Below are 22,965 nucleotides of genomic sequence, written 5' to 3'. Positions count from 1 at the left end.
CCTCAGTCCTTCCTTCTGATTCGGGCAAAGTGCAAGAAAGGGGAACCGCAAGTGGTGTGACCAGAGGAGGCACAGGTATTCTCCTGAAGCGTGCGGTCCGCCAGCCCCAAAACCAACCCCTGGCTAGTGTCCAGGGTGCGTCTCGCCCCAGCATCTCCAAGGCCGCCCAGCCCGCGCCCAGGCGCCCGGGCCTCCCCGGTCCCCACCCGCCCGGAGCCGCCGCGTGGCCGCGCCGCGCCCAAGCCTGGGAAAAGTTTCCAAACGGCGCCTCTCAGCGCTGATTGGCTGAGCGGGACGCGGAGCCGGGGCGCGGCAGCCAATGGGCTGTGAGGACCGTGAGCGCAGCGGGCGGGGGCAGCGGAGAACCGGGGCTCCCAGGCGCCCTCGCCCGCGCCCGCGCTCGTCTTCGCCGCCCGTGCCCGGTAAGTTGGAGCTGCGGCCGGCCCCTGGGTTGCAGGGACCGCCGGGTTTCATCACCGTGAGCCCGGGCCCCGGGGGCGCCCTCTCGGGACCCCCGTCCCACCGCGGCGCAGGCGTCCCCGCTCGCCCTTCGCCCCCTGCTTGCACAGGTTCCCGGAGCCTTCTGCCCAACTTTCTGCTTTTTCCATCCCGCGCATCCTGCGTTTGCCGACTCTATTCCTCTTTCTGCCGTTCCCCTCTCCGTAGTTCCTTATGCTCATGCCCTTCTTGTCCCCAAACCTAGTTGCCCAGCTGCGTGTCACTTCACTCATACTGCCTCCTTCCTCAGTCACCCACTCTTCCAGATTGCCCTTTCCTCCGACGTCCCCACGTCCTCTTGTTCCTTTGCCTCCGGCACTATCCCGCCCACTTGGCCACCGGCTGCCCCCGCCCCTCCAGGGCTGCGGCTTCTTTCCCCAAACCTCCCCCTCGGGTGCACCTCCCTCCCTGCGGGATCCTGCTTGGAGCCGCCTCCTCCCCTCGCCTCTGCTGCAGGACGGTTCAGATTTCAGACAGCACTTTTGAGGCAGGTTGGGATAAAGGGTGAATGTTGGTTGGTGGGGGGTGGTGGGGGTGGAGGGGGCATACCTGCCTCCCTGAGGTTCTGGGCCACCCCGCCATCACTTTGACACCACTTTGGGGATGCGACTTTTTGGCCTCCAAGTCATCTTAGGAAGTGTCTCTTTTCTTTGTCCTGAATTTGTACCAGGTCGTGCATTTCCCCCACCCCACCCCCTGCTTTTATTCAGTGACCCTTTTAACTTCCCTGCTGAAGAAAGGGCCTAAGCCTAGCATCTGGGCGGAGGTTTGTCATTTTCTATGCTAGTATTGTTTCTGTGTGCTCCAGGCATTTTGGGGTTCTTTGAAGTATAATCTGATACCAGCTACCCACTAAGCCTCTGGTTATCTGACCACTCTGCACCCCTAGCTTCCAGCCACACTGGTATTTAACCAGTTTTGAAACTTAAGTCTTTCCTCTCATGTGTCTTTTATGTGGGATTAGATATCCATGACCTATGCCTTGACGTCTTAGGTGCCTCTGATTGTATATTTTATCCCGTTTAGATAATAGTTTTCCTGACTTGGCTGGTTCTGTTAGGATGTTATTTTTGATTAGAAAGTGTGTTCTTTTGCTTTAGAATTTGTAAGTCCAGCAAGATTACACTCCTTTCCCGGTGAGATTACACTTCCTTTCCTCGAGAGGTAATTTGCTGACATGAGCCTGCCTGGGTACAGCAAATTTATACGTGCAGCTCGCCCTGTGTGCATCTAGTATTATCGATGGATGAGCTTTGCATGGCTTAGCTCTTAGTGGGTGTTCAAGAGCTAATTGAAAGGCTTGGAGGTGAGGAAGCCACGGCAGGCAAGAGTGTCCTGGCATCTTGGTTCAGTAGAATAGAATTATCTTGGAACAATAGCTATTCTATTTTTGTTGTGATTATTGCTCAAGGATAAGCTTTTCTCTTTTGTTTCCTTCTTTCCAGTACCAAAGATTGAACTGGGGGGGGGGGGAGGGGGGCTTGTGCATGCTAGGCAAGCACTCATACCCCTAAGCTACATCCCAGTCTGCCAAGTAGAACCTTTAAAAAATTTCCAAAGCGCCATATACTTAATGTAAAACTTTTCTTTTCAAAAAAAGTTCTGTTGTAAAGAGGTGTGTCATGTACAGTTATTCAGTCTCAGTGTCTGCTCTATCTCTGTGGTGGAATGTCTTCCATCCCCCTTTCTATCCGTGTTGAGAGAGAAGAGATCTGAGTAACACATCAAAAGCTCTCCTTTACATTTGTACATGCATTTCTTCTTAGCAACATCACCAGATAGCTCAGTTGCAGTTTGCCTGAGGTCAATCCCCAGAACCCATATAAAAAGGGGTGGGCTGGAGAGATGGCTTAGCGGTTAAGCCCCTGCCTGTGAAGCTTAAGGACCCCGGTTCAAGGCTCGATTCCCCAGGACCCACGTTAGCCAGATGCACAAGGGGGCGCACGTGTCTGGAGTTCATTTGTAGTGGCTGGAAGCCCTGGAGCGCCCATTCTCTCTCTGCCTCTTTCTCTCTCTGTCTGTCATCTCAAATAAATAAATAAAATTTTAAGAAAATGCTGCATGCATGCTTGTAATCCCGGTGCTGGGGAGGTGGAGATAGGAGGATCCCTGGGGTTTACAGCTTGAAATCTAACCTACTTGGCCATCTCCAGGCCAGTGAGAGACCTTGTCTCAAAACAGCATTTAAGGAACAACCGCTGTGGTTGTTCTCTGGCCTGTACACACACACACACACACACACAGTAAAAGAAAGTCACAATTTCCCATCAGTCCTCTGCCGACTGGCCGCTCCAGTTTTCCGTGCTAGAGAATGATGGGTGTCACTGTGTGCACATGCCCACGCATGCCTCCGTACTTTGGGAGGTAGATCATTATAGACTTTGAAGGGACAAAGCCAGGCTTGCTGACTTGATAGATTTGGTCCCAATGATGTCACATCTACGAAATGTACACCGTGAGTCCATTGTAGTAGGGAACTGCTGGAGCATGTGTGAATACTTGGCCACTTTTCTCTTCCCTCCCTTCCTCCTCAGCTTTTATTTGGGTTGGGAAGGATGTGGGACTGGTGTGGAGAAGGGTGTGGGCTAATTCCTTCTATGTAAGTGTGTGTGTGGCTCCTGACCAGCCAAGCTGCCTGTCTTTCCTCAGAGGAAAGCTGAAAGACAACTATTTTTTTGTTCTAGACATTTTTGTTTGTTTATTTATTTATTTTTTCTTGAGGTAGGGTCTCGCTGTAGTAGAGGCTGACCTGGAATTCACTATGTAGTCTCAGGGTGGTCTCGAACTCACGGTGATCCTCCTACGTCTGCCCTCCCAAGTGCTGGGATCAAAAGCGTGCACCACCATACCTAGCATAGAATTTTGAAATCAGAGGTGTGTGTGTGTGTGTGTGTGTGTGCACGCGCGCGCGCGTTTGTAAATTTAGTCCTGCAAAAATCCCATGTTGAGGGCTGGGGAGATAGCTCACTTGGTAAAGTTCCTTGCTGATATAAGGACCTGAGATCACAGAACACATTTAAAAAAAGGAAGAAGAAGAAAAAAGAAACAGGTGTGATGGCTTGGTGCCAGCACTAGAGGCAGAGACAGGAGGAGCCCTGGGGCTCTCCTGCCAGCTAGTCTAGTCTGTTTGGTCAGTTCCTGACCCATGAGAGAACCTGTCTCAAAATGAAATGAAATGAAATGAAATGATAAAATAAAATAAAATATAAAAAAATAAGGCTGGAAAGATGGCTTATAGTTCAGGCACTTACCTGCAAAGCCTAATGACTCGAATATGACTCTTTAATACACACATAAAGACATGCATGCAATAGCTCATGTGTCTGGAGTTTGTTTGTAGTGGCTAGAAGCCCTGGTGCGCCATTGTCTCTGCCCAGTGAGGTGACACACACAATTGATCACAATGCTGGAGAGGCAGAGGTAGGAGGATCACTATGAATTTGAGGCCAGTTTGAGACTACATAGTGAATTCCAGATCAGCCTGGGCCAGAGTGAGACCCTACCTTGACAAACCAGTGATAATAAAGTCAAATAAAAGGTGGACAATGTTCCTGAGGAATGACACCTGAGGTTGACTTCTGGCCTTCATCTGCGCCTGCACGTACACACACACACAGTCATGCTGAAAACAGGACATGGTGGTGCTCACCCTTAATGGTAGTACTGAGGAGGCTGAGATAGGAGGATCACCGTGAGTTCAAGGCCAGCCTGAGCTGCAAAGTGTGATCCTACATCAAAACAAACAGCAACAACAACAAAAATCCTTATGCTGAAGTGAATTTTAGTAGGAGGTATAGAACTAAGTTATGCAAAAATACTTTTTGTACCTTGTGTTTTCTCCTCTGTATCCTGTACATAGATACTTGAGGCTGCCAAAGAGTTGTCCACAGAACTGCTACCACAATGGCACTGTTACAAATTGAGAATGCAAGTTAGCCACTCAAAGAGGAAATAACTGGGAGCTGGGGAGATGGCTTAGTGGTTAAAGCACTTGCTTGCCTGCAAAGCCAAAGGACCCAGGTTCAATTCCCCAGGGCTCACGTAAGCCAGATGCACAAAGTGGTGCATGTGTCTGGAGTTTGTCTGCAGTGGCCAGAGGCCCTGGTACACCCTTTCTCCCTCTCTCTCTCTCTCTCTCTGTCTACTTCCTTCTCTCGTCCTTTCACTCGCTCAAGTAAATAAATAAAAAATGATAATGAAATGTTTTTAAGCAGAAATAAGTGGGGCTGGAGAGATGCTTAGTGGTTAAGGTGCTTGCCTGTGAAGTAAAGAACCCAAGTTTAATTCCCCAGTACCTACATAAGCCAGCATCTGGAGTTTGTTTGCCATGGCTAGATGCCCTGGTGCACCCATTCTCTCTGTATCTGCCTCTTTCTCTCTCTCAAATAAAATAAATAAATAATAAAATATATTTTTTTTTAAAAAAAAAGAAGAAATAAGTGGATGTAGTGTCCTTTTTTTTTAAATTTTTTTGGTAGTCCTGAGGCTTGACTCCAAGGTCTTAAGCATGCCAGGCACAAGTATTCCGCCATGAACTACACCCTGGTCCTTTCTTCAGTTTTACTTTTGAGATAGGGTCTTAAGACTGGCCTAAAACTTAAGATCTTCCCGCCTTAGTCTCCCTAGTATCTAGGATTATAGGCATGCGTAGCTACTCCTTCTCCAGCGTTCATTTTTAAGACAGCAGAGACAAACCCTGGCATTAACACCTGCTTATTATAAAGGTGTTTTTTAAAGACCAAGGGCCAAACCTTCTGTCAGTCTGTCTGCAATTCTTGGGAGGCCTTGAGCTCAGGAAGACTCCTTGATTGGGTCTCGTTGCTTCTACCACTCTGGAGGTGGCTAAGGCTGTTTCTGTTCTAGCATTAACTTCTAAAGAAGTGATTGCTTTGCCTACCCCGTAGAATAGAACAGTGGAAAGAGGTTAGTATGCCTTGAAAAGAATTTATTAAATGTGATGGTACAGTTCAGTAAATTCCCTGAAAGAGGGGAGCCTTTGTGGTATCTTGCCTGCTTTGCCTGGCAGAGAGCAGGGCAGTAGAGCTTTCCTAGACCTTGTTAAGTGGCAAAGGAAAATCTCTCTCTCTCTCTCTCTCTCTCTCTCTCTCTCTCTATATATATATATATATATATATATATATATTGTTTGTTTGTTTTTTGTTTTTCAGGGTAGGGTCTCACTAGCTCAGGCTATGTCCCTGAAGTTCAGAACTGGACCTGTCACTATGTAATCTCAGGGTGGCCTTGAACTCACACTGATCCTCCTACCTCTGCCTCCCAATACCTGGAAGGCATGTGCCACCACACCTGGCTCACTTTTTAAAATGTGGTTTTTTTTAATTGACAACTTACATAAACAATATCCCATGTTAATTCCCTCTCCCCTTCCCCCACTTTCCCCTTTGAAACTCCACTCTCCATCATATCCTCTCTCCCTCTCACTCAGTCTCTCTTTTAATTTTGATGTCATAATCTTTCCTCCTATTTGGTAGTATCAGGCACTGTGAGGTCATGGATATCAGGCCATTTTGTGTCTGGAGGAACACATTGTAAGGAGTCCTACCCTTCCTTTGGTTGGCTCTTACATTCTTTCCACCACCTCTTCTGCAATGGACCCTGAGCCTTGGAGGGTGTGATAGAGATATTTCAGTGCTGAACACTTCTCTGTCACTTCTTTTTAGCACCATGATGCCTTCTGAGTCATCCCAAGGTCACTGCCATCTGAAAAGAGAAGCTGCTCTAATCAAAAGTGAGAGTAACATTAATATATGGGTATGAACATTAAGAAAAATACTTACTGGGCAGTTTGGTGAGCACAGTATATATATTTAGCCAGACACCAAGAGATGTTACACACCTCAGGCTCATGATTACCCCTGTTGTAGGTTTTCATTATCAGTGATATATTCCCTCCCATGGAGTGGGCCTCCAGTCAAATTAGAGAGTGGTTGGTTTCCACCATGACAGACGTGCCACTATTACACCCGTTGGCTCATTTGGCCTGGCTGGCCAAATATAAGGCTTGAAGTGTCGACTGTTGAGTATCTTTATTGGTGATTTCTCTCTCTTCCATTGAACTGCATGCAGTATAGTTTTTTCCAGCTTCCTGTCAGCTGGTCTACATGGAGGAGTTTTTCAGCTCAGCTCCAGCAGGCTTTCTCAGTGACCTTGCAGCCCAAGTATGTGGAGTCTTCAGCAATAGGGTCTTACCATCTTTTCCTGGAGGGAATGGTAATGGCCTGTAAGGTTTTTGGGATATCAGGGACCTCCCTGGCCAACAATTCACTGAAAGGTATCCCATCCCTGGCACTGAAAATTTTCTCGTAACAATCTATGGCTCCTGAGTGTCCCATTGTCCAAAAAAGTAGGTTTCCATATAACTTATTTATGTCCTCTTAGATTTTGATTATGTGCTCATATTTTTAAGACTGTTTTCAAAGCCGGACATGGTAGCTCAGGCTAATAATTCCAGGACTTGGAAAGTGGGAGTAGGAGAATTACAGTGAGATCCAGGTCAGCCTGGGCTAGAGTGAGACTCTACCCCAAAAAAGCAGATTATGGTCTCATAGCCTAATGAGGCACCTAGGATCAAGTGTGTGTTTTCTTCTCTTGAGTACTTTGAACACACATGGGTTTTGGCTGAAATGCCATCCCTGGGTTGTTTGTCCTTTAGTTGCTTGAAGGATTTCACAGGCTGTGACCCAGGACTAGGTATCCGCTCAGTTTCTCTGTGGTCCCTGAGGTTCAGAACTGGACCCTTGTCTGTCACGAGGGCCACCTCCATGATGGGCGCACCCTCTCCTAAACACTGCCTCTACATTCCTTTCGCGAGGGGCCTGTTTTGTTTTTTTTTTTAATTTTTTTTTGTTCATTTTTTATTTATTTATTTGAGAGAGAGAGATTGAGAACGGGCGCGCCAGGGCTTCCAGCCACTGCAGACGAACTCCAGACGCGTGCGCCCCCTTGTGCATCTGGCTAACGTGGGTCCTGGGGAACCGAGCCTCGAACCGGGGTCCTTAGGCTTCACAGGCAAGCGCTTACCCGCTAAGCCATCTCTCCAGCCCGGGCCTGTTTTTTACATCTCACCAGCCTAGGTGACTGTTTTAAGAAGCTCTCTTCTGCTGGGTAGGGTGGTGCGCACCAACAACCCCAGCACTTGGAAGGCTGAGACAGGAAAATCAAGGGTCCGAGAGTCCCAAGCCAGTCAGGGCTATAAGCGTTTGGCTTGGCCTCTTCAATCTCAGGCAGGATCTTCCCTGTGACATCATGGTGACATGGGGAGGGGTCATCTACTTTCAGCTACGTCCAGTTTCTGTGCCTCAGTCAACGTTTCAGAGAAGCTGTTGGAGGAGTGAGGAAACGGAAGGTTTTCTCTGAGTTAGAGAAGATAGAAAACTTCGGAGGAGAGAAGAGCCTAATGATTTGTATCTCATTGTATGTGTGTAGTATGGAGGTGAGAGAAATACGCCAGGTGTCTTCCTCTATCAATCTTCTGCCTTATTTCCCTGAAACACAATCTCCCTTTGGACTTGGAAATCCCTGTTTCTGGGAGATACTGGCTGATGGGTGAGCCCTACTTAGTGATCCTCCTGTCTCTGCTCATCTCAGCACTGGAGTCACAGGCATGCGCCAACATACCTTGCGCTTTTTACTTGAGTGCTGGGGATCAAGTCACACTCTTTCCCTTCCTTCCTTCTTTCTTAGGGTCCTGCAGGGTCTCACTCTAGCCCAGGCTGCCTGCTGACCCGAAAGTCACTCTAGCCCCAGGCTGGCTTCAAGCTCAAAGCAGTCCTTCTACCTCAGCCTCCAAGTTCTGGGATTGTAGGCATGAGCCACCATGCTGGTATATATAGCCACTGTATTTGTATCTGCCTCACTTCCTCCCCACTCAATTCTCAGCCTTCCAGACTTACTCAGCTTCCCCACAGCCTTGGCCACTTGTCCCCTGCCCCCTGCCCTCATCCCTTTGCGTTCCTATTTTTTTTTAATTTTAGTTTTAATTTATTTGACAGTGACAGAGAGAAAGAGGGAGAGAGAGAGAATGGGTGCGCTTAGGGACTCCAGCCATTGCAAACGAACTCCATACATGTGTGCCCCTTGTGCATCTGGCTAACGTGGGTCCTGGGGAATTGAGCCTCGAGCCAGGGTCCTTAGGCTTCACAGGCAAGCGCTTAACCACTAAGCCATCTCTCCAGCGCCCCTCCCCCCCTTTTGTTCTGAGACAGGCCTTAAATGTGAGATTCTGTTGCCTCAGTGCTAGGATTATAGGCACGCATTGCTAAACTGATTTTTTCCTAACCCACAGGCCATATGCGTCACTTCTCCTGGGAAACCCTTCTTGACTCCCTAAATGTCCTATTTGGGTCTTGAGGTCCTATGTACTAAGTGCTCAGTAAATGTCTGTGGAGGGAGATATGCATGTCTCTATACTGAGCCATGGCCTATAACAAGTGGGTAGGCTGCATTTTAATTTTTAATTTTAATTTTTATTTATTTGAGAGCAGAGAAAGAGAGAGGGAGGGAGGAGAAGGATGGGGGAGGAAGTATGGGTACCCCAGGGCCTATTGCAACTGTAAACAGACATATGTATCACTTTGTACATCTGGGTTTATGTGAATACTGGGGAGTCAAACCTAGGTGGTCAGGCTTTGTAAGCAAGTGCCTTTAATCTCTGAGCCATCTCCCCATCCCACAGCTGCTTTTGTTTGTTTGTTTATTTATTTATTCATTTATTTTCAAGGTAGAGTCTCCCTCTAACCCAGGCTGACCTGGAACTCATTCTGTAGCCCTAGGCTGGCATCAGACTCCTACCTCTGCCTCCTGAGTGCTGGGATTAAAGGCATGAGCAAACACACTGGCCTATTTTATTGATTTATTTTAATTTATTGTTTATTTTAATTTATTTATTTGAGAGCAACAGAGAGAGAAAGAGGCAGAGTGAGAGAGAGAGAGAGAGAGAGAATGGGTACACCAGGGCCTCCAGCCACTGCAAACAAACTCCAGACACATGTGCCCCCTTGTGCATCTGGCTAACGTGGGTCCTGGGGAATTGAGCCTTGAACTGGGGTCCTCAGGCTTCACAGGCAAGCGCTTAAACACTAAGCCATCTCTCCAGCCCTATTTCATTTTTTTTAATGGATTAATTTTGGAACTTTACTGTATGAACATATTGCATGTTAGTCAAATTTCCATCAGGTTTCACTCTTATATTTTCTCTCCCCTGCTCCATCCCACTGAGGACCCTCCTGAGTGGGGTTATCAGTATTCAGTGTGGTCAAGATGAAACCAGTTAGTGTGTGCGTGGGGACAGTGCCTCAAGACAACTTCTTCTCATTCTGTGGCCCTTACAATCTTTCTGCCCTCTCTTCTGCAATACTCTCTGAGCCTTGGAGAATGTGTTATCAGTCTCCTTTAGTACAGAGCTCTCAGCTGCCTCTGATTTTCTGCTTTGATGAATGTTGGGTCTCCTTGTTGTCTAACGCTATCTACCTGGAGCAGGTGCTCAGACTAGCAGTGAGAGCATCACTTGTGTTTAACCCACCTCTTCCTCCACAGTATCTCCTGGGACCTGGCAGATGTCATAGAGATGGCTGGTCGTGTGCTAGGCATGCAGCTTTCTTTTCTTGTACTGATAGATCTTGGGTCTCCCCAGAATTTGCCGCCATCTGTAAAAAAAAAAAAGCAGATTTTTCCAACCAAGAACAATATGGATCAAGCTGGAAAAAGCATAGTCATTTAAAAACCTTTTTGGTGGGTGGAGCAGTCAGCTTCAGTTGCTGGGATGAACTTCCAAGTCAGACCGTTCTGGAGGAAAGGAATTTATTTGAAGCTTATAGATCCTGGGGAGGCTCCATAATGGCAGAAGAAATTGGCCCCCATTTCACAGATCCAAGCAGAGAGAGAAAAAGCCACCACCAGCACCCCAGGCCAGCAAGCACACTTCAGGAACACGAGGCAGAGCTCCAGCAACGCTCTGGCACTCTGCATAGCCTTTGTCTAGAATTCCAAATCCACCCCCACACGTTAGGGCTGACCCTAGGATCTGCCCACTGTGATACCAAGTTACCAGCATAAGTAAACCTCCTCAATCTGGGCTGGAGAAATGGTTTAGTGGTTAAGATGCTTGCCTGCAAACCCAAAGGACTCAGGCTCAATTCCCCAGCACCCACATAAGCCAGATGCACAAGGGGACACACACATCTGGAGTTTATTTGCAGTGGCTGGAGACCCTGGCATGCCCATTCTCTCTCTCTCTCTCTCTCTCTCTCTCTCTCTCTCTCTCTCCCTCGCCCTGCCTATTTCCTTCTCTCTCTCTCAAATAAAAAAAAATAAAATATTTTTTAAAAAAACTCTCCTGATGGGCTGGAGGAATGGCTTAGCGGTTAAGGTGTTTGCCTGCAAAGCCAAAGGTCCTAGGGTTCCATTCCCCAGGACCCACATTAGCCAGATGCACAAGGGGGTACACGCGTCTGGAGTTCGTCTGCAGTGGCTGGAAGCCCTGGTGCACCCATTCTCTCTATCTCTCTCTCACTCTGCCTCTTTCTCTCTCTGTCGCTCTCAATAAATAAATAAAAATAAAAATAGATAAAATAAAAAACCCTCCTGAATCTGTGTAGGAACATCAATTCAAACTACCACAATGGGCATACCTTCCTACCTTAGCCAAAGAACAGTGGGAGCTTCTCTTTCTAGAGTCTATGACCTTCTGACTTGGTTCTCAGTACCAGGTATGAATTCCCTCCCACTTTGTGGGCCTCATATCCGGTCAGAGAGCAGTCGATTACCCCCGTAGCTTGTGTGCCCCTGTTTTACGTGGGCACCTCTTGTCTGGCCAGTCGCAGGATCCGCCACTTGCTCTCACTGTGCCTGTTGGTGTCTGATGTCCCTGCTGGCCAGCGAGGGAGATGACTTCCTTCTCTCCATGGCCTCTGACTGCAGCTGTGCAGCCTTCAGCAGTAGGGTCTTACCATTTATGATCTGGTGGGTAACCAAGTGCCTTGGCAATGGCCTGCATTATTTTGGGGGACCTCATGGGCCCCTGTAACCAACAGCTCACTGTAGGAGGTAACCCAGTTCTAGCACCGGGATTTACCAGCCACAGCCTATGGTTTTAGGATTAGGCTTTCTCCATCATGTACAGAGCACTCCTGCCTGGACTGTTTCCCCACTCCCCTTATTAAGAGTTACACCTTTTTGGGTTGGAGAGATGGCTTAGCGGTTAAGCGCTTGCCTGTGAAGCCTAAGGACCCCGGTTCGAGGCTCGGTTCCCCAGGACCCACGTTAGCCAGATGCACAAGGGGGCGCATGCGTCTGGAGTTCGTTTGCAGAGGCTGGAAGCCCTGGTGCGCCCATTCTCTCTCTCTCCCTCAACCTGTCTTTCTCTCTGTGTTTGTCGCTCTCAAATAAATAAATAAAAATTAAAAAAAAAGAGTTACACCTTTTCTTTTTTCTTTTTCTTTTTTTTTTTTTTTTTTTTACTATGGCTTTGTAGTATATCTTGAACCACCAGAGGTATTCCTTTTGCTGAGGATATTTTGACTATCTGAGGCCTTTTGTGCTTCCAAGTGAATTTTATTTATCCTATAAATTTATTTATTGGGGGGGAGAATGGGTGCATTTTCCATGATTATAAAAAATATCCCATGGTAATACCCTCCCCCCCACTTTCTCCTTTGAAATTTCATTCTCCATCATATCCCCTCCCCATCTCAATCAGTCTCTCTTCTATTTTGACGTCATGATCTTTTCCTCCTCTTATGATGGTCTTGTGTAGGTAGTGTCAGGCACTGTGAGGACATGGATATGCAGGCCATTTTGTGTCTGGAGGAGCATGTTGTAAGGAGTCCTACCCTTCCTTTGGCTCTTACATTCTTTCTGCCACCTCTTCCGCATTAGACCCTGAGCCTTGGAAGGTGTGATTGAGTACTCCAGTCACTTCTTTCCAGCACTATGTAGAACTTTATTTTCAAACTGCCTGTGGTCCTCTGCATAGCCTGCCAAAGGGCCAGTAGGTTCCATAGCATCTTTACTCAGCTGCTGCCCACCAATTGCAAAAAGAAAATGGCAGAAACCCCATATGATTGTTTTTTTTTTTTTTTTTTTTTGAGCTAGAATCTTGTCGTAGCCCAGGCTGACCTGAAACTCACTATGTAGTCTCAGACTGGCCTCGAACTCATGGTGATCCTCCTACCTCTGCCTCCCCAGTGGGTTTTCAGTTTCTATGTTAAAGATCAGCTGTTTTCATAGACACAGGTAATAATCTTAGAGCCTTTTCTCCTAGACACCATGCCGCACAAAGAGTGACCTGCTACCCATTTTCACAATGGAGGACTTGGGAAAGACTTTCAGCTCTGAGGAAGAAGAAGCAAACTATTGGAAAGATCTGGCCATGACCTACAAGCAGAGGTCAGTCCTGTTGAGCTCCCTTGCCGCTTGCTCTCAGAACAGCAGAAGCCATTTGTTGCTTTGTGCATGTTGGGGTGTGTGGGTACACTTGTGTGCACACATGTGGGAGGCCAGAGGACAGCCTCAGATGTCATCCTCAGGCATAAGGTCTTTCACTGGCCCGGAGTCATCAATCAGGCTAAACGGGCTGGCCAGTGAGCCCCAGACATCCTTCTGTCTCTAACTCCCTGGCACTAGGGTTATAGACACATGCCACCGTGCCCAGCACTTTCACGCGGGTACTGGGGATCAACCTCAGGTCCTCATGATTACAAGGCAAGTATTTTACTTACTGAGCTGTCACCCCAGCCCTGAAGCTATTCCTTACAGGCCTACTGTGTGTTTCCCTGGGGAAAATCTCACCCAGGAAGAAGTTGTTATCACACCATTCTGCAGAGGAGGACCCTGGGTTTCAGAAAAAGTCAGATAACCTGCCTAAGGCCATAGCTGTAAGGAGCAGAGCTGGGGTTTGAGCTGCAGACTGAGGCTCCTAACCATTCTGCTTTCCATCTGTGTTCTAGAAAGGTCTTGAATCTGTTCATAAATGCTGGATCTGGTCAGATCTTCTGTGGGAGAAGCTTTCTCTGTGCCTAGCAAAATAGACTCTGACAAATTTTAAAATCCAGAAACAGCGTTTTTTAGCGCCTGTATCTCGGAGTGTGTGTGAGTGCGCGTGTCATGGGCTTGGCACTTGGCACTTATAGCCCAGGCTTATCTTGGGCCTCAGCCTCGTTGGTGCTAACTATAGCTGCATGCTATCATGCCCAGCTCTACCAAACTGCATCTTCTTATCCATAAGTTGGGACTAATGACAGTTCAGTAAAGAGATGGTCCACAGGCTCCACTCAGTAGCACGATACCCAGGACATAGTCAGCATATTGCTCAGGAAGTTTGAAATTCCACCGCAGGGCAGAGAATTCGCAGGAGGAGCTCCGAGAGTTCCAGGAGGGAAGCCGAGAATATGAAGCTGAGCTGGAGACTCAGCTGCAACAGATCGAGACCAGGAACCGAGACCTCCTATCGGAGAACAACCGCCTCCGCATGGAGCTAGAGACCGTCAAGGTGAGGGGGCAGAGGCATGGTGGAAGGGGGGCTGGAAGAGCAGCTTTGCGGGGTGAGGGCCAGGCCCGCTTCCACGCTGATGATCTGGCAGGTGGCTGTGGTGGTTGTAGGCATTATACCCCTGTGCGAAGAAATCTGGGTGAAGTAGGTCATATATGTGTCCAGGGGCCCTTCTTGGTGGCCCATACTGATTTCCCAGGGGACAAAGAGTATCGCAGATGTCTATAGAATTGCTGGTAATATTACACAGTCCTGTGTAGTAGCTTTTAGCTGCCCACAGCTACTGGAATGCAAGTGAATGAAAAACTATTATGCTGGCCACATTCAGGTCTTCTGTAGGCACATGTGACTTGTGGATCTCATTGTTGGGTACAGGGGCCATACAACCTCTCTGTTATTGTAGAACATTCTTCTGGACCATGCCAGTGACAAGCAGGTTTCTTAATTGGGCAGTATAGTCCTTTCCCCCACTTCCCCCCACCCCCGTCCCCATGTCTGTGGCTTTATTTTCCATGGTTTGAGTTACCTGTTATCAACTGAAATTCAAACAGATTAAATGAAAACTTCTAGATGTAAACAGTCTTATCATGGTGCTATATTTATCTTCTCCTCACTGGGGCAAACACCCCACCAAAAGTGCCGAAAGCTGCTTTGGGGAGGAAAGGGTTGATTTCAGTTTATACCCTCAAGTGCAGGAGAAGCATGACCAGCCAGAGCAGGAAGCCAGGGTCACACCCCCACATCAGTAGCTCTGTGGGAAGAAAGGAGTCCGAGTGAGCTCTGGAATACCCAGTGGGCTGGACTAATGAACCTCAAAGCTTACCCCAATGACACACTTCCCAAAGGCCCCACGAGTCTCCCAAATTGCCACCAGCTGGGGACCACATAAGCCTGTAGGGAACATTTCATTCAAGTCACCACCAATATGGAATGTTTGTATTATTGTTCTATTTTATTATTATTAATTTCTTAGAGTTTATAAGTTAAACTTTATCATGGTTTAGATAAAACAGTATCTAAAAAAAACTTTAAAAAATTTCAAGGTGGCACACGTGTCTGGAGTTCGTTTGCAGTTGGCTGGAGGCCCTGGTGCGCCCATTCTCTCTCCCTCTCTCTCTGTCTGTTGCTTTCAAATAAAAATAAACCAAAAAAATAAAAGCAGTCTAAGGGCTTGGTACTGTCTGAAATTTCAGGCATAACAGAGGGTATAGGCATGTATCCTCCCCACAGATAAAAGGTAACTGCTCTATTGATATTTGAGGCTGGGCACTGTTGAGAGGGGCAATTCCATGTTGAGTAGCATCTCTGGCCTCCATCTAGTAGTTGCCACTTGCTCTCCTCCCCCTTGAGATTTTGACAGCCTAAAATTTCTCCAGACATAGCCAGGTACCCAGGGCATTGCTACCTAAAGGGCAGAGATTGTGCCACTTATACATTCTTTAAATTTTTTTCATTTATTTATTTATGAGAGAGAAAGGATGAGAATGGGCATGCCAGGGTCTCTTGCCACTGCAAATGAACTCCAGTTATATGCCACATTTTTTGCATCTGACTTTATGTGGTCCTGGGAAATTGAACCCAGGCCAGCAGACTTTGTAAACATGTGTCTTTAACTGCTGAGCAGTCTTCACTGCCCTTAAAAAAAAAAAAAAAAAATTATTTACTTGAGAGAGAGAGTCAGAGAGAAAGAGACAAAGAGAGAGTGAGTTGGGGCCCAACAGAGCCTCCAGCCACTGCAAATGAACTCCAGACACACGCACCACCTTGTGCATCTGGCTTTATGTGGATATTGGGGAAATGAACCCAGATCATCAGGCTTAGCAAGCAAACAGCTTTAACCACTGAGACATCTCTCCAGTCCCTTCACAGCCTTTTTTTTCGAAGTAGGGTCTCACTCTAGCCCAGGCTGCCCTGGAATTCACTATGTAGTCTCAGGGTGGCCTCGAACTCACGGTGATCCTCCTACCTCTGCCTCCCGAGTGCTGGGATTAAAGGCGTGTGCCACCACACCCAGCCTTTTTTTATTATTATTATTTATTTACTTATTTATAAGAGAGTGAGAGAGCAGTTATACATTCGGTGGCAGATGACCAAGTGTATGCTGTGTCTCAGAGCCCAGCTCTCTGTCCTTGTTGCCTGGCAACCCCACCAAGCCAGTGTCATAAGGATGAGACAGTCGGGCTGGAGAGGTAGCTTAGCAGTTAAGACATGTGCCTGCAAAACCAAAGGATCCCTCCCGTTTGACTCTTTAGGACCCACATAAGCCGGATGCACAAGGGGGTGTGTGCATTTGGACTCCATCTGCAGCAGCCGAAGGCCCTGACGTGCCATTCTCTCTCTCAAATAAGTAAAATATATTTAAAAAAAGAAAAGACAGACATGAACCTGTGCCTTACTGTGTTCACACTCTGAGACTTGGTTTCTTAGTAAGTCTGGGCAGGACCCTGGCAAGTTTGTCTCTCTCAACACTCTTTATTATTTATTTACTTTTGAGACAGAGTGACTTCAAACACCATGTAGTTGAGGATGACCTTGAATTTATGATCTACCTCCTGAGTGCTGGGATTCTAGGCATGGACTACCACTCCTGTTTTATGCGATGCTGGGGACAGAACCCAGGCGCATGCTAGGCAAACACTGTACCAATTGAACTACGTCCTCACTCCTCTCTTTAAATCTCCTGCATAAATTTTGGTGAGCAATCTGGTGGCAAGAGAGATATAAACCCTATCCTACATGCAAGGGCAGTGAAATGTGCTTCCTTCTGGAAGCTTCTTTTGGAAGATAAACCCAATATCAATGAGGCAGTTAGGGAAATGGTTTCTCTTACTTGGTTCTGATGTGCGAGACTCTAAGAGAGAAAGTTGCACAGGGTTGGGAAGATTGAGGAGCTGAGAAGCCTTTAGTTGGTGTGTGAACAGTGTGTGTACAGCCAACAGCTTGTGACTTGGAGGATGTAGATGACAAAATGTTCACTTAGATCATCTCAGGCAGACTCAAGAGTGAGGACGATGGGGCTGGAGAGATGGCTCAGCAGTTAAGGGAGCTTGATTGCAAAGCCTGATTGCCCGGGTTCGATTCCCCAGTGCCCCCATAAAGCCAGACACACAAAGTGGCACATGTGTCTGGAGTTCATTTGTAGTAACAAGAGGCCCTGGTGTGCCCAGACTGTCTCTCTCAATAAATAAATAAAAACAAATTAGAGAGAGAGTGTCATGTGGAAACCTGGAATTCAATTGCATGGGACAAAGAGCAGCAAATGCATCAGGGATTTCTGGCGGGGAAGAAAGGACCTCACCAAGACATTGGCAACACAGCAAAGAAGTTTAGTTTATGATGCATGCCAAAGAGGCCAACGTGGCTGTCTGTAGATCCACATCTATTAGTGACTTTTTTTCTTTCGGGTTTTCAAGGTAGGGTCTCACTCTAGCTCAGGCTGAATTCACTATGTAGTCTCAGGGTAGCCTCAAACTCAGTGATCCTCCTACTTCTGCCTCCCAAGCGCTGGGATTAAAGGTGTGCACCACCACCTCTGGCTCTATTAGTGACTTTTATTCAACATTTCACCCTGAAATTTTTTTTCTTCAAATTTTTATTAACAGCTTCCATGATTATAAAAAAGATACCATGGTAATACCCTCCCTCCCCCCCACTTCCCCTTTGAAATTCCACTCTCCATCATACCCCCTCCCCATCTCAATCAGTCTCTCTTTTACTTTGATGTCATGATCTTTTCCTCCTATTATGACGGTCTTGTGTAGGTAGTGTCAGGCACGGTGAGGTCATGGATATCCAGGCCATTTTATGTCTGGGTGGGGGGGCATGTTGTAAGGAGTCCTGCCCTTCCTTTGGCTCTGACATTCTTTCCACCACCTCTTCTGCAGTGGATCCTGAGCCTTGGAAGGTGTAATAGAGATATTATAGTACTGAGCACTCTGGTCACTTCTTTCCAGCACTATGATGCCTTCTGAGTCATCCCAAGGTCACTGCCATCTGAAAAGAGAAGATTCTCTATCAAAAGTGAGAATAGCATTAATATAAGGGTATGAACATTAAGAGAAGTGCTTACTGGGCAGTTTGAGAAGCATAGTATATACATGTAACCAGACAGCAGCAGATGTTACACCCCTAGGGCTCATGACTACCCCTGTTTTAAGTTTTCAGTATCAGGGATGTAATCCCTCCCATGGAGAATCACCCTGAAAATTTCTAGGCACAGAGCAAGGCTGAGGGTATTTTCGCCTCTACACACAGCACCTCAGCTCTCCCGGCACATCCCCCCATTTGCCTCTTGTAATGCTTGCATCAGTGTCCATCCATACAGCGTTCTTCTGCTCACACATTCCCGAGTAAATTGATTGCTAGGCAAGTACTGTACCCTGAGCTGTACTCTGGCCCTCTTTGCTTTTTGTTTTGAGACAGGGTCTTGCCAAGTCACCCAAGCTGGTCTTGAACTCATGTTGTATTCATGGCAGGTTTTGAGCTTGCCAACTTCTGTCTCTAGTAACTTGGGCTGTAGACCTGCCTAACTGGCCCAATTTGCCTTAAAAGGTTTGTTTTTATCTTGAGACAAGGCCTCACTCCTCTCAGGTCGACCTGGAACAACTCATTCTGTAGCCCAGGCTGGCCTTAAATTCATAGTACTCCTGCTCAGCCCTCCAGAAGGTCTTAAAATTTTCTTTCTTTCTTTTTTTTTTGGTTTTTCTAGGTGGGGTTTCACTCTAGTCCAGGCAAGCCTGGAATTCAGTATGTAGTCTCAGGGCGGCCTCCTACTCAGTGGTGATCCTCCTGCCTCTGCCTCCTGAATGCTGGCATTAAAGGTGTGCACCACTACGCCCGGCAGGTGTCAAGATTTTAAGATTTAAATATATATCAAAATCCACCCGGCAGGTGTCAAGATTTTAAGATTTAAATATATATCAAAATCCAGGCTGGAGAGATGGCTTAGCGGTTAAGCGCTTGCCTGTGAAGCCTAAGGACCCCGGTTTGAGGCTCGGTTCCCCAGGTCCCACGTTAGCCAGACGCACAAGGGGGCGCACGCGTCTGGAGTTCGTTTGCAGTGGCTGGAAGCCCTGGCGCGCCCATTCTCTCTCTCTCTCTCTGTCTCTCTCTCTGCCTCTTTCTCTGTCTGTCACTCTCAAATAAATAAAAAAATTAAATGTATATATATATATATATATATATATATATCAAATATATATATATGTATATATATATCAAAATCTAAGATCTAAAATGCTTCCCAGACAAACCTGGATTTCTGATTTCCCTTGAGAGTTAGAAGGTCTTGGCCACACCCAGCCTGCATCCAACTATGTCAGCAGAGACCTAGACCCCGTTCCCGGGAGAGTAGGACGTCCTCCACAGATGCCGAGTGAACACTGCTGTGTTACTGAGTGATGGTACACTTCATTAGGACCCCGTGACAGAGGTACAAGACTCGGGGCACAAAGGAGAGCAGAAATCCCAACACCCGTGAACACTTGTCACCCACGACAGGTGTGTCCGCTGAGGTGGGCTGCTTGCCAGCTGACTGCTCCATCCCATGTTGAGGACAGAAGCCAGTGAGGGATCAGACACACCGTCTGTGGATGCCTCCGTCAGCTGACGGCCTTTCGTCATCAGCCCCTAGTGACAAGCACAGCCTGAAAGTCACAGCTTTGGTGTCACCAGTTCAGAGTCGGCCCTCCGAGTCTGTATACCAGCAGAGGAGCCTGTTCTCTGCCTCCTCTTGGCATCTGTATTTGGAAGTAAGGCTCATGTAATGTAAGGCTAAGTAGGCTTCTGTTTCGTGTGGAGAGGCCCCCAGGTGAAGCAATGCCTGGGCATTGGCTGGTGTGTGTTCGTGTGCATGTGGCATGAGCTGCTGTTTCCTCAAGTGCAGACAGCTTGCTCTCTGGTCTTGGCCAGGAACTGTGAGTGAGAGAGGCGCCCCAGCAGGATGTGGGAGGCCCTCCTGCTGTCACCCCACGAGTGAATCATTGGCTGCTCTAAGGCTGCCTTCTTTCACAGTGGCCCTCACTATGCCTCTCCAGCAGGGCACCATGACATCATCTCCTGGCACCTCAGACTGTTTCTAGCAACAGTGTTGTTTACTGGACTGAGTCAGGAAGAGGAGCTTGCCTTTGTCATTTCTTAACTTTCAGATCAGACCCGATTGGGCCTCTATAGTGGGGTGTGTGTGTGTGTGTGTGTGTGTGTGTGTGTGTGTGTGTGTCTGTACGCGCACGCGCTCTTTCCTTCCGTGTTGAGAGAAGCTAGGAAGGGTGTTTGATGAAGGAAAGGAGTTCACAGAGGAGCAAGAGCCAGGCGTGGTGGTTCATGTCTATAATTCCAGTACTTGGGAAACTGACATGGGAGGATCATGAATTCCAGTCTAGTCTAGACTACATAATGAGACCTTATCTGAAAGAAAGAAAGAAAGAAAGAAAGAAAGAAAGAAAGAAAGAAAGAAAGAAAGAAAGAGGGCTGGAGAGATGGCTTAGCGGTTAAGCGCTTGCCTGTGAAGCCTAAGGATCCCGGTTCGAGGCTCGGTTCCCCAGGACCCACGTTAGCCAGATGCACAAGGGGGCGCACGCGTCTGGAGTTCATTTGCAGAGGCTGGAAGCCCTGGCGCGCCCATTCTCTCTCTCTCCCTCTATCTGTCTTTCTCTCTGTGTCTGTCGCTCTCAAATAAATAAATAAATAAATAAATAATTAAAAAAAAGAAAGAAAGAAAGAAAGAAAAAAGAAAGAAAGAAAGAAAAGAACGTCAAGAAAAAGAAAGAAAGAACTGGGCGTGGTGGTGCACATCTTTAATCCTAGCACTTGGGAGGCAGAGGTGGGTCACCATGAGTTCAAGGCCACCCTGAGACTACATAGTGAATTCCAGGTCAGCCTGAGCTAGAGTGAGGCCCTACCTCGAAAAACGGAAGAAAAAAAAAAAGAGAGGAAGCAGGGGTGGGGAGGTAGAGGAGGAGGGTCAGGTGGGAGCTGGACTGTCTTGTGGTGACCTGCATTGATATGGGCTAGCATTGTGGTGGGGGGCTGGAGATGTCGCCGTGTGTGCTCTGTCTGTGGACACACACGTGCTGTGGTGCCCATGTGGAGGTCCTTCCGCCTTGTTTGAGACAGGGTCTCTCTTGTTTGCTGCCGGGAAGGCCAGAGGAGCTTCCCTGTGAGCTTCCCGATTCTTCTGATTGCCTCGCATTGTCATGGATTCATTGGGATTACAGACCTGTGCGATGCTCTGCATCTGGCTTTATGTGGGTGTTGAGGATCCAAACTGTGGTCGACAGGCTTATAAAGCAAGCACTTTTAAGTGCTGAGCCATCTCCCCACACTCTCGCTGTACTGCCCAGCATTGTTGCTTTAAGAGCACAAACTCTTGATCTTGCTTGGCTCAGTCATTTGTTACAGGCTGTCTTGGGGCTAGGTAAATAACGAAGCCTCAGTTGATACATCTCTTCAATGGGATCAAATGACTTAAAGTATACCAGCCCAACATCTGGCACTAAATATGCATGCAACGAATGTTAGCTGCTCCAGTTGGGCAATAGCTGAACGTTGAGCTGTCATCTGGGTTGGCCCTTGCACTTAGAAAGCACTAGCCGATCACTCTGAGCTTCTATTGGTAATCTGTCAGTTTCCTTTCTCTTCTCTTCCCTTAATGGTTTCCCTTCCCTCCCCCCACACTGCAGGGAAGTGTCTTGGGTCAACAGGTTAGGACAGTTGCCACAGCAAGTACCTGGTGTTGCCTTGTGAGGTATGAGCAACACGGTCGTTGCTGGTACTCTCCAGGACAGTGAGAGTGTATGAGGCAGCTCCGCATTGAGTTCTAGGTGCGGCTTGGGGAGGGTTATGTGACTCTCTTTGGACACCCTAAATAGTGTATTTGAAGAGGCTCTGTGTATGTGTGTGTGTGAGAGAGAGAGAGCACGCTCTGGGGACTGGCAGGCACGTGGTTGGAATGGTTGGTCTGGACACACCTGCTTTGAGTAACTGTCACCTGTTCCCAGCATCTTCCTTCACTCATTTGAAGTTCCAGGACTGTGGAGAGAAGGTTCTGTTGACTGAGAACAGGGGTGGCCGGGAGAGAGATGTGGAGCCACCTCATGGGGGTGATAAGAAAAGGTGCCCCAAAGAGACTAAAATGCAGGGAGGGAAATCCCCTAAGAAGTTAGGGTGCCACTGCTGGGGCGGAGGAGTGGGTGCTTGGTGGTCCAAGGCATCAGGCGTCTCTCACAAGGAGAGTGTGCCATCCACAGGTGACCTTTCATATATTTGTAAGGCAACGACAGGGAAGAGAGATCAGCGTGCCTTGCCCAAGTCTTAAATCGCTGACCAGCGTTGCTTGCGTCCTTCAGGAGAAGTTTGAGACGCAGCATTCCGAAGGCTACCGGCAGATCTCAGCGTTGGAGGACGACCTGGCCCAGACCAAAGCCATTAAGGATCAGCTGCAGAAGTACATCAGGGAGCTGGAGCAAGCCAACGACGACCTGGAGAGAGCCAAACGGTACGGCGGGAGAGAGAGACCGGGCGAGCCTGGCGTCTCTCCCACCCTCGGTCCTCCAGCAGGGTGCCAAGCACTGAGTTGGGCGTGGAGAACTCAGCGATGAGCAAAGGCAAGCTTGGTGCCCTGCTGGCTAGTGGGAGAAAAGCACATAGGAAATAAGAGCTGCTTAATTCGGTGCAGCACTTAGGGCTGCTGCAGGTCCAGGGGCTGCGTGGTGGGAAGTAGGGTACATCAGCTTGCCCCTGATGAGACGACGTTGGCAGAGTTTCTCAGATGAATACCTGTTAGGAAAGAGTGTGAGGTAAGGACAAACATGTGCTAAGAGCATGTTCAGACAAGACCAGGCGCATTCAGAGTGCTAGGACCGTAGGCAAGGAAATGTTCAAAGAATAGTTGTTTTCTTTTTAATTTTTTTTTTCAGGGTGTGTGTGCGGTGTGCATATTGGCATGAGTGTGGGCGCACATG

At 47.8% G+C, this 22,965-nt stretch overlaps 1 protein-coding gene across 2 annotated transcripts in view; it reads left to right on the top strand.

Moving 5' to 3' along the window:
* Positions 1 to 366: 366 nt before the first annotated feature.
* Nde1 (nudE neurodevelopment protein 1) overlaps positions 367 to 22,965 on the top strand; it is a 34,245-nt gene continuing 11,646 nt past the window's right edge. For both annotated transcript variants that reach the window (XM_004652288.2, XM_045161843.1), the window contains exons 1-4: positions 367 to 422; positions 12,779 to 12,903; positions 13,852 to 14,005; positions 22,351 to 22,499. In XM_004652288.2, coding sequence (XP_004652345.2) covers positions 12,821 to 12,903; positions 13,852 to 14,005; positions 22,351 to 22,499 — 386 coding nt within the window. In that variant the 5' untranslated portion in view covers positions 367 to 422; positions 12,779 to 12,820. The remainder of the gene's footprint in view (positions 423 to 12,778; positions 12,904 to 13,851; positions 14,006 to 22,350; positions 22,500 to 22,965) is intronic.

This window comes from Jaculus jaculus, chromosome 11 (genome assembly GCF_020740685.1).
Source record: "Jaculus jaculus isolate mJacJac1 chromosome 11, mJacJac1.mat.Y.cur, whole genome shotgun sequence".
Lineage (NCBI taxonomy): Eukaryota > Metazoa > Chordata > Mammalia > Rodentia > Dipodidae > Jaculus > Jaculus jaculus.
Note: the sequence above shows the minus strand (reverse complement) of the source record. Positions and strands in the feature narration are given on the sequence as shown.